At 53.9% G+C, this 15814-nt stretch overlaps 1 protein-coding gene across 1 annotated transcript in view; it reads right to left on the bottom strand.

Annotated features, from left to right (window-relative positions):
- ADARB2 (adenosine deaminase RNA specific B2 (inactive)) overlaps positions 1-15814 on the bottom strand; it is a gene marked incomplete at both ends in the record, with an annotated part of 372267 nt that overhangs the window by 19629 nt on the left and 336824 nt on the right. Inside the window, 3 exons of the mRNA XM_079700997.1 lie at positions 1015-1166; positions 2918-3086; positions 13366-13480. Coding sequence (XP_079557123.1) covers positions 1015-1166; positions 2918-3086; positions 13366-13480 — 436 coding nt within the window. The remainder of the gene's footprint in view (positions 1-1014; positions 1167-2917; positions 3087-13365; positions 13481-15814) is intronic.

The raw sequence follows: 15814 nt of genomic DNA, 5'->3' as shown, positions 1-15814 counted from the left end.
TGAGTATTAGAGAAATCGGTTAAATTCATGCAGGGTTTTAAAGAGAGCTATTTCCCTGCACGTCCTTATCTTAGGCGGAGGCATTCACCGCAAGCCAGGATGCAGCCGGCACTCAGAAAGTGCTCATCGCTCCTTCCCTTGGTAATCAGAACACAGTGGACTTTCCGGGGGGGTCAGGGCCCAAACACGCCTTCAATAACTGTGTTGTCTCTTTCTGCTGTAGGTTCCCTCCGAGCACAACGAGCCATGGGTGCCTCAGCATCTTAAGCAGGGGCTGACCCCTCATCACACACAGATACTCCATGTCCCCGCCCTCATCACATTTGCCTCATGCTGCTTCTGGAGGGGTTCACGTGTGTCTGCATGTGTCTGCGTGTGTGTGCATGTGTGTGTGTGGTGTGTCTACGAGCATGTGTAACACACACACGTAGCGTCAGTAACAGACTTTCCTAATGGCACCTGGGGAGACACTGACCCCACGAGACCTGCACAGACGAGGCTGCGGTATCCTCCCCCCAGGACCATGGTGTCACCTCTTGGGTGGACGCGACTACGTCTGTGGTCACCTGCTCTCCTAAAATACCCGAGAGGGCAGGTCCCGCCCAGGGCTTTCACACCTTTTGTGGGAGAGGCCAGGTGCCCAGGGAGACGTCTTTACCCTCCCCCATGTGCAGACAGAGGCAGACACAGCCCTGGGGTCAGCTCCACCTCCAAGTGACCCACCTCTGTGCTACTTCAGCCTGTTCTGTGATTTACTCCTGACCTGCTGCAGCGACGGGGCCCCAGCAATTAGAGAGCCTCTGTCCCGTCTCCAGCTACGCTGTCCCCAGAGATGTGGGCCCTTGGACCGAGGTTTTAGAGGATGCCATTCCGATGCTGCAGATGCGGTCGCCTGACCCTCAGGGCCACGCCACCCAGGCAAGCAGGCGGTGTCTAAGCGGACAGCGGGACCCGCCAACCAGGGAGGAGAGTCTCGGGCTGTTCGAACACAAAGGCAGAAAGCTGGGCGCTTACGGTCCGTGGTGAGCTCGTAGGGCGAGTGGAGCCGCGCGTCTCCGCAGGGGGATGTGCTCACATAGAGGTGGAACAGGACATCCTCCCTCAGCCGGTAGCCGCCCTCCTGCAGCCGCACGAAGATGGAGCGCTCGCTGTCCTCGCGCCGCTTGCTGGGGACAGAGAGGGGCCCCGTCAGCTACGGGAGGCCGGCCGGGGCACCTGATCCATTTCCTGCATGAAACCTTCTGGACCAGCCGCGGAGCAGCTGGGTGAGAGCCACCGGCCCGCAGAGGCTGCATCCTCGGCCTCCCCGCCGCCCACAGTCAAGCCCATCCTTCACAAGCCCAGCGTCCTCGGTACCCATGACCCCGAATGTGTCTGTAACACGGCCGTCCTGTGGGTCACGATGCTCCCTGTGTGCCCGCAGGACGCTGCGCTCTACACGGCCGCCGTGGGCAGATGGTTCTCTGTTAGACGGAGAACAGGGATAGAGAGGCAGGGCTCGGCCGCAGCCCAGTGAGGAATCCGGCGCGGGGACCCCTCTTCTTCTGCCTCGGCCGTGCCCCGGCGCTGTCCTCCCCACATGACACCCCCCGTGCCCCCCTTCTCAGTGGCGGTGCGGAGCACCCCCTGCACAGAGCGGGCCTAGCTGTGGCCCCTCCCAGACCCGTTCTCACCAGTCACGGGCGGCTCCTTCCCGCCGGTCTTGCTGTTTTTACAGGTTCTGCCCCATTGGTGATGGATTCTGAGAACACGCAGGCAGCAGAGCAGACATTTTCTCCCCGGGAACCCTTGAGGCGTCCCACCAGCCTTTCTGCTTCCCTGACTGTGCTCCTTCTGCTGCCAGGCCCCCCAGGCTCTCCCCAAAACCTCGGAGCAAACGCCTGGCCCTGGCTTTCTGCAGCCGTTGCTGATCTCTGTCCCCTAACCCTGACCCCCTGAGGGCAGGGGTCTGGGTGCCCCCGGCCCGCAGCTTGGTGCCAGCACACAGCCAGCCCTAAACGTCAGCCTGGGGCCACGGTGACACATCCAGAGTTAGGGGTGTTTGGAAACATTTCTGACCTGGCAGTTGGATATTCAGGAGAGAAACCCTTCCCACATTTGGAGAGATTTCCAACTCCCTTCCCCACATTCAACCCTGGCCGCACCATCTGCCAGCCTGGAACCAAGGAGAAACTGCAAATCAGGGGCTCAGACAGAAATTAACTGAGTGTGAGAAGGCATCACTTTCCTGAGTCTACTCAGCACCTCTGGACCCGCCTTCCCTTTGTGTGGCCCTGGCACAGGCCACGGGCAGGTGGGAGTTGCCGCCTGAAGCCCCCAGGCCCCTGTTGCTAGTGGGTTTGAGGAACACTGCTCCGGAGGGTGTGGAAGGACAGAGGTTCTGGCAGAGACACACGTTGTGCCTACAGCCACCCGTGATTCTGCTACTGCTCAGGGGGTCTTAGAGGGAGATGCCCCCCAGGGGACAGCCTGCTGCTTCCTAATGGCCGCCCAACAGCACTAGGCATCCCACATCTGGGCACGTTGCTCAGGGTCTTCATTACAGAACCCCCCCCCTTTAAGATGCAAACATGCAGGGAGGAGGAGGAGGCCAGAAACGGGGAGACAGAGCCCATCACTGGCCGCCTCCGTCGTGGTGCCTGGGCACCAGGTGCAGGAAAGGTTCCTGCTGCGGGGCGGGGTGCAGGGAGAGCCTGCCCCACACAGGAGGACAGGGCTCAGAGCTGCTGGCTGGGCTCGTCCGGGCAGTTGAGCCTGGGGGCCCCAGGACGAGGCCTGGGGAGAGAAACAGACTCGGCCTGGAGTCTGGGAGGGGCTGGCATGCTTTCAGGGCATGGCCGTTGGCACGTTCAGGGTCGGCTGGGATAGAGGGACACCAGGCATGGGGGCTGCATGGCCGCCTGGGATCCCCACTCACCTCAGGTGCAGCTCCAGCTGTGCATACAGGAAGTGGACCAGCGCCCTCCTGGCCACGATCTCCGCATGGCAGTCGTTGACCACCAGCCCCTGGTCACTGATGTACTCGCCGCTGATGCACTTGGTCCCCGAGGCCAGGACGACGACCTGGGCTTGCCTGACGTCCAGACCTGGTGGACAGAGGAGGCGTCAGAGCCCTGCGGCCGCTGCCTTCTCCGTGGGGCAGTGGGTCTGCTCTCCACCTCACCCAGCACCGCCCCCCCGTCCCCCTGCATCCAAGCCTCAAGTTCACCTGTAAATAGCCAGCCAGTGGGGCAAAAGGTACTGGGGGGGGGTGTGCATACCTGGCTCAGTTGTGAGGCCGGAGTCACGCCCAGAACTCCGTTCACTCCCCAATCCCAGCCCAGTGGGGCCCCGAGTGTGTGAACCCCGATTCCTGGCCTGAAGGACCTGAGTGCCATGTCTCCCCACGTGTGTGACCCAGACAGGGCGGGACGCAGGTCTGTGGTTGAGGAAGATTCGTTCCTTAATTGGAAGATTCTCTGACGGGAGGGCCTCTGCTCAGGACGGAAGGATGTCTGTGAGGACAGACTGCAGGCCAGTCCCTGCCCGCCTGCCTATGCCTCTGAGGCAAACTCAGGACGGTCGGCCACCTTCCCTGCGTGGAGACAGCGTCCCTCAGAGCCCCGGATTCCTGCACAAAGGGACACTTGCTTCTCTGCTCCGCTTACCTCTGCGGCTTTGCCCTGAAGCTGGGGCATGTCTCTGCGTCTGGACTCAAGGCCCAGCCCTGGAGCACCAGGAAGTCTGGGCACCAGGCAGTCTGGGCCCTGAGGCTCCTGTGAAAGTGCAGCCTGGGCCGAGGGCCACTCTCGACACCCCCAAGAGGTCAGCACGGACAGCAGGATGCCGGGGCCAGCACGTCCCTCTCTGGAACCGCCTCTCACAGGAGGTGCGGGGGTCCTGGTGGGGCAGCCCCTCCCTGGGCCCCGCGCCGAGCAGGAGCCGCCTGGGGCCCTGGTCTCGCTTCTGGGGCCGCATTTCAGGAGCTTCCGAAACAGGCTCACACCTGAGAACAGCGACAGCAGCGGGAGAGGGTGCTGAGCTTTCTGATTTGATGGCCCAGGCTCTCCGTTTTCCCTAAAGAGCAGCAGGGCAGATGGGAGGTAGGTAGCGGCAATACAGCCTCCCTTCCATCCAGCAATTTCCATCCTGAGATCCTTATGACCCCATGGGGGGCATAGGAGGGGCCATGCCCCCGCGTCCCCCTCTGGTCCCTTCGAGGGCTGCGCACAGCTGCTTCCTAGCAAAGCTCATGGGTTCGTGGTGAGAACGAAGCAACTGGCCTTCTGTTTGGTGTGGCTGTGGTATCTTTGCACGTTGTGTGAAAGTGATGTATGTAAAAGTGATTTACTACCGCGATGTTTGCAAGTGAAATAATATGAGTGACCCAATACTGACCCACCAGCAGGGGACTGCTTATAGCGGAGGACGTTCACCTGTATACTGGGCCCCTGTAGAGAAGTTCTCTGGAGGAATAGAAAGATTTCTAAGGGATATCGTTATGTGAAAAAAGCAAGGTGTGGAGCAGCGCGTGTACACCTCACGTTGTGCTGTGAAGCGCAGGGGTGTAGGTCAGGGCTGGGATCCACCCGCCCGCCACCAGCTGCTGCTAAGTCAGCCGCTTACTGTCTCGAGGACATGGAAGACACGCGATCCCCGGACTGGAGACAAAGGGCACTGTGACTCGCAGCACCGCCGGCAGCAAGAGCCTTGTGCCTACTTAGGTGCCCTTGCCCGTCTCAGGCAGTGTGTGCAGGGGGCTTGCGGGTGCTGCCCGTGCTCGGGGGTCCCTGAACTTGGGGATGGCACCTCTCCGTCATCAGCGGTTAGCAAGTCCCAAAGGAAAACTGTACGTCACCCCTTGAGACTGCTCCCTGCAAACACAGCTGAAGAAATGTTCCAGGGAGAGTGACCGCCCCTCTCTGGCTGGCCTCCTGCACTGCCCTCCTCAGCCCGAGGACTGGTGTGCTCATGCCCCAAAGGACTCACCCCACCCTCTCTCCCCCACCAGGGAAACTGCCTCCCAGGACGTGCGAAGGTGACTGGGCCGGCTTGCCCTCCAGCTGGCCCACACCTGATGCATGGAACTCCCACGCCATGCATGCACCCTCACCTCCAACTCTGGGGAATCTCTGGGAATGCACTCTTAGTTGTTTAGCCGGGACTAAGCAATTCTTAGCCTCTTCCAACTCTGAATAGATTTTCACAATACTACATCTGACTATGGAGGAAATGATTACCAAATTTCTAAGAATAAAACTGAAGGTAAAATATACCAACCAGTGTCAAAGAAACAAATACCCAAACTATAGAAACTAGAGACAGAAAGGAACGGCATTCACCCTGCGTGCAGACCGCCCGACGGTGTGCTGTGTGATTGGTCCTGATGCCCTGTTTTCTGGGCCATGTCCAGTGAGTGTAATGACTCAAGCATTAGCGTTTCCACCACCCACTGGGGGAAGCCAGGCTCTTCCACGGTCTGGGCTCGGCGTCAGGAGACCCTCCTCCACGGTCCGCTCGATGTTCCTGCACCGTTTCCTTCTCACCCAGGTTCCCAGCCCCCCTGGGGTTTGCACCCTGAGTATTTGCAGAGAATTTCCTGCAGTTTCACATCTAGTCATTATTTGGTCCAAGTCTGTGTTTAATTCTCAGTCTTTTCCTGCGATTCAATATTCTACTCTTCTCAGCTTTCTATTCTCCAAATTTCCTCAAGTCAGTTTGAAAGCAAGTGGATTTAAAAATGCCGGCTTAGGGCTTCCCTGGTGGCACAGTGGTTGAGAGTCCACCTGCCAATGCAGGGGACACGGGTTCGTGCCCTGGTCCGGGAAGATCCCACATGCCGCGGAGAGGCTGGGCCCGTGAGCCATGGCCACTGGGCCTGCGCATCCGGAGCCTGTGCTCCGCAACGGGAGAGGCCACAACAGTGAGAGGCCCGCATACCAAAAAAAAAAAAAAAAAAGCTGTCTTAGACATGTCTGGTCTGTGACGGATGTGCTAGGACTGAGACTGACAGGAAAGATTTTCACTTTTGATTGGGGGTGGGGGACTTTCTCCCCCTGGGATCTTGATTTATGGCATCTCCACAAATCGGAAGACAACAGTGTCCCAGGGCTTTCAGTCTCTAACCATTGCAAATGCACCAATTTTAGGAGGACAGTTAGTTATGCGTAAGGATTTGTGCATTGCCCTGTGGATGAGGAGCTCAGAGGGAACCCCATGCAGGCGCTAGGGAGTCGGCTCTCCCCACGTGCCCTGCTGCCAACCTCCTGATGCGGTCTAGTCTTTTCTGGACTGAGGGACGTGAGCTACTTCTGGCTCCAATGGCTGCTGACCATCTGGTTGGTTAGTGAAAACTCTTTCGCTCACGGCGACGACGCAGGTATGAGCCCCTGTGAGATGGACACCCTCTCGCCTCCCCTCTCCCGACCCTTTCATCCGCGGGAGCCGCCTTCCTGCTCCACTTCCGCCCCGAGGTCCCTGACCTGGGACTGACCCAGCTCCACCTGCCTTGGCTCCGGGGACCGTCCTCTTTCCCAGGCTCCTGCTGGCGGGGTGTCCAGAACCCTAAACCCTGGGGATCGCCAAGCCCAGCAGAGCAGGACACAGGACTGTTGAGAGGTGCTCTGAGCGGACCCGCAGGGAGGGGCCGTGGTGCTGGAGGCCAAGCCATCGGCAAGAAGCCAGGACCCTGCTTTCCCCCGTTAAACCACGAGACCTGGGTTTCCTTACAGTGACAGCCCCCCACTTGGGAGGACACCAAGTGCTCCTCCGGGATTTACGTCCCAGCAAGGCCACCTGAGCAGGTGGATGAGTCTTGAAAATGTAAATATAGGGTAACTGGGTGAGAAAGGAGTATAAACCAGGACCCTAAGTGCACGTATCTGAAAATCAAAAGCACTTCAAAGGTACAGCTTTACCCAGCTTCACATTTGCTCATTAATTAGTTCCGACCCTTCAGAATATTGTCGTACCTGCAGCCATGTGGGGTGGGGGGTGATCCGAGCTGATTAAATTCTTGGCTAACGGACAGGACTGCGCCCAGCAACTTTGCTGATGCTTCTTCCTTCCTCCCTCCCTCCCTCCCTCCCTTCCTTCTTTCCTCCCTCCCTCTCTCCTCTTTCACAGGCAGGCGTGACCAGCACGTACAACCTGATGCTCATGATTAGGGAGAATGTGGACTATTTTGTTGAATAAGACGACATGGTTTAAACACCCCAAAACAATCCCTGGCACAAAGACAAATAGTACATATTAGTATCTTCTTTTATTCTTTCACTAACAAACTTAGTGTTATGTTTCCACTGGGGGAAAAAAAAAGATTGTAGTTTAAGAGATTGGGGAAAAAATGGGGTTAGTTTTATGGCCTCGAGATAAAATAGTGTTGGTTTTTTTTCCCCGTGAAAACATTTGGGCAATTAAATGCTGGGTTATGTCTTGATGATCATACAAAAGCAGAGCGCTTGAGCAGCTTTGATGGGGGGATCTGATCTCAAAAGAATGCAGCGCAAACTCTGTCTTCCTCCTTTCTTTATGTATTTCCTCACACGCACCTCCTTCCCAAGAAGGAGGAACTAAGGCATTCCATGGGGGAGTGGCCCAGGGTCAGGGCTCTGACCCATCGGCACCTGGTGATTTCTTCCAGACTAGACTACCGTTCATCTCTACACAAGTCGGGAGTGGGCTGGCTGGGCCTATTGTTCTTTTCCCCTCTATTTTAAGGAGGGACATTTACCATAAACAAGTCAGCATGCGTGCTACGCAGGGTCAGTGGAAAATCTATCCTGCATTTTGTGGTTTAAACCTAACAGTTTAAACCCCAGATTTAAGATCAATTGTCCATCATACTTCTTATTGTGGGGCACATCAGCCCCCATGGATCTTAATGCTTCTGAGCCTGTGTCCTGTGTCTCCACGGAGACGCTGCGTCAACTTCACATTTCTCAGCAACCACTTAGCAATCATTATGATTAATTCCTTGGAATCCAGATGATAATTTATCATCTTTTGTCACAGCCAGGGCTTCTGTTTAGGGTTTCTGTCCAGTTCATCTCCAGCTTATCTCCCTGTGCCCTACTGGGTATAAATAAAAGAGCCCTCTTTTAATTTTATGATCAAAGTAATTGCCAGTCACTCAGGAAGAAGATGGAAAGAAAGTTTTGGAATATGGGGAATAAAGTCCCTGAATCCTGCTTCTGCAAGGGCTCTGTGAAGATGGGCTTTCCCGAGTGCTCCTGGTGAACTGAAAGAAGTTTCACCTGTATTTAAACTGTCAGGATTTATCGAGTGCAAGTGGGAAAACAGTGTTTAAGTGCCCATGCTTCTCAAGCCAGAGCCCGGCATGGACCCTGCAAATGAGATTCTCCACCTCCCGTGCTCACCTGAGCAAAACGCACGCAGCAAACACCTCCTACCACTCACGACTCAGAAAAGTTTGCTAATGTTCCACTGCTGAGTTAATCTTCACGATTAACTTTACGATTTTCCCCAATAAGACAGGCCTGACCACTCTGCCCAGAGCGGCTGGCGTTCTGGATGGGGTTGTTCTGGGCTGTGTTCTCTCCTGCCCGACTTCAAGGGAGGTGCATTTCTTCAGGGCACTTATAAATCTCAGATGTTCGTGTATGTTTAAAGCTGCACATTAACTTAAATGGGAAAGAGTATTTGTACAAGCCATAGCTTCTGCATATGTTTTGCAGGCCAGGCTAGCAAAAGACAGGTTTAAATGTAAACTTCTAAAAATATACACTAGGAAACTCTTCTTTTCTGGCTGTTTAATAACCTTAGAAATAAACAACTTCATGGACAAATCTTCACTATCATGCCCGGAGCAGCGTCCAGAGGCAACCTGGGCAGGAAGGACAGGAATCTGCAGCCGCATTTTAGCGCCACCCCCGCAAGATGTGAGGGTCACCCAGCCTCTTGGTCTTGGTGTCTGTACGTCTTAAAATCGACAGTAAAGATTCCCACCTTTCCCACTTCTCAGGGTCAGAGCAATCAACTGATTAGTGTATGTGAAAATGTTATCAAAATTATAAATTTCATATCAAATAAGAATCATTATTAACAGCCCCTCAAGAATCGCTTCCCTGTGGAAATGCCTGGAGCAGTTAGAGCCATCGCTTGACAACGGGCTCAATAATGCGGTCCAGGTTTGGGTTCGAGAGGGTGGTTTGATTCTCCTCCTTTTCCAGCCCCCATGGGAAGGAAAGGGTTCCAGAGGGAGCAGATCTGTGACTCTGGCACGATGGAGGAGGGAGACCTCCACAGTCTGCTGGAGAAGAAGCCCTGGGGGTGCAGGGAAGTGAAATGCAGAGGGTGGAAAGGGGTCCCAAGTTCCAGCACAGACCAGCTGCCGCAGGGGCTACTCGTGTCCCAGAGAAATCGTGATGCTCCAAGTCAGGGCCAAGGGCAGGCGAGAGCCTGCGTCCCAGACAGGACTCATCGATTACATTTTAATTAAGTGGCTGCCCCACTGGGCCAACCTCCCAAGAACACAGAGTAAAAGGTAGATTAACAACAAGGAAGGAAGGTAGAAGGCTGGGGATTAACTCAGAATATTAAAAATTTGACAAAAATATGAATGAAGGAAGGAATTTAACAAATAAATGATATAAGGAAAAACTGCACAAATAAACAGCTTAAATATGTCAGGGAAGGACTTCCCTGGTTGCACAGTGGTTAAGACTCTGCGCTCCCAATGCAGGGGGCCTGGGTTCGATCTCTGGTCAGGGAACTAGAACCCACATGACACAACTAAGAGTTCGCATGCCACAACTAAGGAGCTGGCGAGCCGCAACTAAGGAGCAGACCTGCCACAACTAAGGCCCGGCGCAACCAAAAAGAAAAAAATGTCAGGGAAGGTGACTGGCTGACCTCTGCACAGTCTTATGAAATTATGTAGCATTCAAGTAAAAAAAACCCTTCTCTTCTGTGGGCAGCGGTGGGGCGACCACTGCAACTGAATGTGTCAGACAGGATGTTTCTAGTCAGAGATACTAGATAAGAGATTATAGAAAAAACCCTGGAAAATACTGGGGGCAAGTCAGCTTGAGCTCAGCATCCCCTAGCAAACACTTCCATGAGCAAGAGAACCAAGTCAAGACACTTAGGGAGACGTGGACATTCAGTTTCTCTCCTGCGCATTTTAATGGTGTTTCTAGAGACAGAAAGAGGACGGCGTGGATGCTGGGGATGGTGGTCCAGGCGGGAGGTGTGGGGTCCCCTTGGCCGGCTGGGCAGAGGCTCCAGCAGCGGGGGAAGCCGGTCTGCGCCGTGGGTGAGAAGGCTTGGAGGTCACGTGACCTCCCAAAGCCGTTTAAGAAAGTCTAGCTGCTGAACCACCCTTCAGTGTGATGTGGTTTGAGCTGGTGGTGGGGGCAGGGAGGATGGATGTGACCCCATGGGAGGACGTGCTCTTTCTGCAGAGATGTTCCCGCCACTGAGAACCGCGTGCATCCAGGAAACCACCTGGCTCTGCCAGGCGATTTACAGTGTCCTGAGCGGTGGATGCTGCTCAGTGGTTTCAACTCTTGGACTCACGGCACAGGGGAACTAGAGAAGACAGTTATGGTACAGAACGGAGTATACATGTCATTGGTGATGACAGTATAAAAATACGTTCATCGTGCAGAGAAGTTGGCTGGGAAAGACGAGGGTGACTGACGGCCGCCATCCCTAATTTACAGAACAGGAAGTGAAGATGCACCATCCAAACTCGGCAGGGTGAGCATACACTTAAAACAAAGGTTTAAGTGTATACTATAGACACAATAACGAAAAATAAAAAAGTATCTAATTTTAATAGTGTGAATCGATATTTAAAATAGAAAATCTAGAAATATAGAACCAGTATAGTATTCAGAGTCACAAGAACAAAAATTAAAAATGATTAAAATGTCTGCTTCTGAGTTTGCTAGGGGCCAAGGGTAGGGTGGAGATATGGCTTGTTATTCGTAAGTTCTCTTCTGTTTGAGTTTTTACCAATGGCTGCAGTATTTTCATAAGTAAAAGCTGTTCTGTTCATAAGTATGTGTTTTTGCTACCATATTTCTCAGAACGGTTACAAAATGGTTTTAGCCTCATTCATGAGAAGGACCTTACGTGAGCTACTTGATGTGCATGAATTGGCTTCCCACCTAAAAATGAAGGGGCAACGAGTCATGTTTTATTTCAAGATAAGTTTAATTTTATAACATTGTGATATACATTATAAAAACTAGAATAAGACACATCACTCCCCTCTTAGAGTTTCTTAGGCATTTGCTTGAATAACTGAACAAGAATTAAGATTAAATTGCCCATCAACTTTAAGTAAGTGAATATTTGAAAATATTTCTATTAGTAATTTTGCACAATCCTCCCTAATCTCTTTTTAATCAACATGTTTATTAAATCTTCTCTTTATAACAGGAAAGTAAATTTCAGCAATTTATCCTTCCATGTTCATAAATTACTAATTACTGTAGGTTTACCTTGTAAAGTCTCACTTTCACGTAATACATTTACTTCCTTTAGATAAATTGCCTGCACATAAAACAGTGTATTACTGGTCACTTTTAAGTATCGTTTCCCCACCAGTCTTTGTAAAACATCACTGCTTTCCAAGGGAAGTCTGAGAGTAGCTTTCCAGATTTTCTGGAATTGAATTTCCCAGAAAAGTGGAAAGATGTTGGACCATCACAGCTCTAGAGCTGGGAAGTATTGAAAAACTACTTACTAACCCTACTGATGTATGCGTTTGGGGTTGGAGTACATTTGCACAACAAAGAAGAAATGTTGGTTGGTGCCTTTGCCCCCTCCTTCCCCCCATCCTTCCTTCTCTCCTTCCCATTCATCACTCAGCCCAAAAGCTAATTTAAACTATGTTATCCTGGAATCTGTGCAGAGAAATGCATGTGACACTCCAAATCTTAAAATTTGCCAAACTTTGTGGCTGTGGTCCTCCAGCCCTGCACGTAACTTCTTTTCACATCGGATCTAATCTCTAAGAGTCAGGAAGGCAGCGCTGGATCTGTTTTGTTCTCTGCTGTTTGCCCAGAAGCCAGGAGGGCCTGCGGCCGCGGCACATGCCCAGTCATAATCTACGGAGGACACGGACCTGGCACATCTCTCTAAGTGCTGTATGTACATGAGCACATTTAACCTTCCAACGACCCCCAGGTAGGTTTGACCATCACCCCCTTTTAAAGGTGGGGAACCGAGTCCCAAAGAGGCCAGCTGGCTTGGTCACAGCGCTAGTCACAGCAGTTGCTGGGTTCAACCCTGGGTGCCACCCCACTGCGTCCTGGATACCTTGTCCCCAGGGGGGGCCATGTCTGGCCTCCTTACCCATTACGCGTGCAGAATGAAGCCTGCGTCCGGTTGGTGGCTGCTGTGGCTACGTGGATGGAGCGCCGCCTCCAGCAGTCGTGGTCTGGACTGAGGGAGCTCTTAGCCCTCAATTTGGGACATTTCTTATTCTACCAAGGGGCAGGTGTTACCGAATGCAAGTGGATTGGGCAGGATGCCTGCCACCAAATTCTACAGTATCATTGATGGAACAGAATCGCCTTTGACTTAGAACATTATAGAGTAATTTTTACATTTCAAAGTTTTTCATGTACTTTATCCTAGGCACCAAGTTACAGTGTGATAAGGCATTTTTATTTCCATTTTACTAAGATGCCCAAAGTGGAAGGGTTAAGTCATATGTCCTGACCCCAGTGGCCTTGCACTTGACACGGCAGGAGCCCCCGGGCGTCCAGAATGAGGGGAAAAACGGGCCAGTCGTCTGGCTGTTAGTCGACCTCTAACATCCATATTTTTGGACATCAGGTAGATGGTCTTTTTCAAGTCTTAGACTTGGTCTACACTGGCAGAGAAAGTGTGTGTCTTTGAAACCTAACTAGCCCCAAAGTCAATTATTTGTTTTCAATAATCGTTGTCTGGTAGGTCGTTACCAGTTCGCCCCAAACTTTGGAACTAGAAACCGTTGAATTCAAATAACCAGCTAGCTAGTTATTATTAGTAGGTTAGTAGTGAGGTGTTTTCACCAAAAGTGACAGCTTAAAATTAAGCATCACTTTCTCCCAGCCTGGCTTGTAAGAGTGGCCATGACCTTGATGGTTGGATGGACTGTTTCCTGCCCGTTCTGTCATCCTGAGAAGGGGACTGCATCAGTGAGCAGTTAGCGGTGGGGGCAGGAAGGAGTGTGTTCAGTCCTCTGTGTGTGTGGAGGCGGCTTTGGGGCAGCTGGTCATCTACTTTGTCACTGAGTCTGGGTCCTATCTCTGCTTTTCTTTCCATGTCTTCGTGGGGAGGACAGTCCTGGTTCCCAAGCTCGAGCCCACGCTAGGCTACACTCCTTCTGGTGGGTGAGGTGCCCGAGGGGAAAGCAAGAGGCATTACCTTGGGTCATGACGATCCCGGCGAGTGCCTTGTGGCGGGCGTGCGCTGACGCCAGGCCCATGGCCAGCTCGTGGAACTTCTGCGTGACCATCTGGGACACCGTGTCGGCGAATTCCTGAAAGACACAAGCAGCAGGCCTCTGTGACGGCTGCACCGCTGCCATGTCCTCCCTCCTCCAAGCTGCGACCCCATGGGCGTCTGAGGTCCCCCTGCCCTGCGGCGCCCTGCCACCCAGGCACTGTGACTCCCCCCAGGCCTCGGGACATCAAATCTGCGGCCTCGATTCTGAGACTCAGCCCCTGGCGTGGCCCCTGGGCACAAGCCCCTGAGCCTATGCGGAACCTTCGGGTGGGGGGACCGTCCCATACATCCCTCCCTGCCTTGCAGAGGCTTCCTGCGGGGGGTTTGCACACACACATTGAGCAATCGGTTCCCACTTTCTTCTCTGTGTCACAGAACCAATTCTAAACTCCCCGCCGTGTCCAGGGACCGCTCCCCACAGCTCCTCCACAGCCTGCTCCTTTCAAGTTTCTGCACACGTGCATGTGTACAAACACACATGTGCATGTGTGTGTGATACACACATGTGCATGCACGATACACACGTGCACATACACATATACACAGAAAGACCCATGCACATGGCACACATACCCATGCACACCTGTGTGTACATGCATAAACATATGCACACATACATTCAGACATCACGGGCACACACTTGATATACACACACACAAAGATACATGGGATGTGTGCACGCACACAAACACCAAGGTGATGTAATCCCAGTTGTTGAGTTTTCTGAAATGACCCGTGTTTCTACAACAGCGGCACATGTGAGACTTGCAGGCCCGTGTTCCCCAGAGAGCTAGGCTGTCGACTCCCGCCTTCCTCCTGGTCCTGCGGCTGAAGCACCTGCAGTGGCCCCATCACTGCTTTTCAGTCGACATTCACAGGCTTGGAGTCGGAGACCCTGGTGTGCGTCCATGTGGGCCCGGTTTCATATCCTCTGACCTCGCACGGGGGTTGGGGGGGTGGTGGAGAGCAGGGGCCCCATCCAGCTGGAGGATCGGGCCGCTTCTGCCGGTGTGAGCACGGGACTCATCCCCCCAACCCGCCGTTCCCCCTGGCAGGGTGGTCCAGCATCCGCAGGCCGCATCGCGGGGCGCCTTGGTCTTTCGCTCTGGAATTGGGTTCTAGTGCCTTCGTGTCGCCTCCCGTCCCCAGGAGGCAAGGGCGGAGCTGGTGCCCTTTCCTCCTCCAGTAACTTTCCAGGCGCTTCCCCCGCACCTTCAATGGTCCTTTCCCTTCTTCTTAAAATGAAGTTTCTGAACGTGCAGGAGGTGATGAGACTGACAACATGACAGAGGAGACATCTCATCCCTCTGCGTCCATTGGACGGGGCCCTGTGGGGCCTCAGAACAGGACACTCCAAACCACTGAACAATGACATAAATTACACAGAAGCCGGCTTCATGCGGAAACCCAGAAGCCAGTGCGCTTTGCTCAGGGACGCAGAGCAGACCCGGTGCCAGCACCGCCTTCTCGCTGTCCCCGCTTCGGCCTGCAGGGAGGTGCTTCTCACTACTGAATCCACGACTCTGCCAGGATGTGGCGGGGATGGCAGGGATGGGATGTCAACCCAGCAGCCTTGGCTCAGACCCTCCTCTCGAAGCCCCACTCCCTGCTTCAGGGGAAGTGGTTCTCTCTCCTGCGGAGCTTCAGCGGGACCAGCCCGTCTACAGGGAGTTGGGGCTGAGCACTGGTTGTGAGGAGACGCGTTACCAGGCGGCTTCCTCCTGGGTTCCTGGCGCCCTGGTGGAGCCATTCCAGGAGAAGTTGACGCAGAACAAACCAGAGCTTGTTCCTGACTCTCGCGGTTACGCGGATGAAGGGTCCCTCCCCTCCCTCTGCCTGGCGAGGCGGGTGGGGCAGTGGATGGAGGTGGGTTGGGTTGTCCAGTCTCTCCAAGGGTGACAAGGACCTCTGCTAGTGGACATGACCTCGGACCCAGCAAACCTCCCGTGAAAGGGCTGCACCCCCAAGGGGTGCCCGGGGTTGGGGGGCTGCCCCACCGGCCAGTCAGGACCCTGGCCTGTCCCAGCAAGCCTGACCCTGGGGTTGGGCTCCTGGCCTGCATCTAGTCCATTGTGCCCCGTCTCTTAAAACCGTCCTCGGCTGAGGACACTGCTTTCCATCACCACAGCCCTCGGCGCGGAGCTGGTCCTAGAACCCCGTGCAGCGTCTGTTTGGGGCTTTGTCTGTATCTTGTGCTTCCCCAGCAGCTCCATGTTTTTAATGACAGAGCCCCAACTCCACGCACATTCGAGGTAGGGGTGTGGCTTGTACGCATCTCACACTTTCTTCGTCCTGCCGTGGACGTGTGGTCCCGTGTGTGTCAGTGATGACGCACATCTCGGATGGCTGACTGTCTGCACCCACGACC

Source organism: Hyperoodon ampullatus (assembly GCF_949752795.1).
Source record: "Hyperoodon ampullatus genome assembly, chromosome: 3".
NCBI lineage: Eukaryota > Metazoa > Chordata > Mammalia > Artiodactyla > Ziphiidae > Hyperoodon > Hyperoodon ampullatus.
This window is presented reverse-complemented; position numbering and strand designations above follow the sequence as displayed.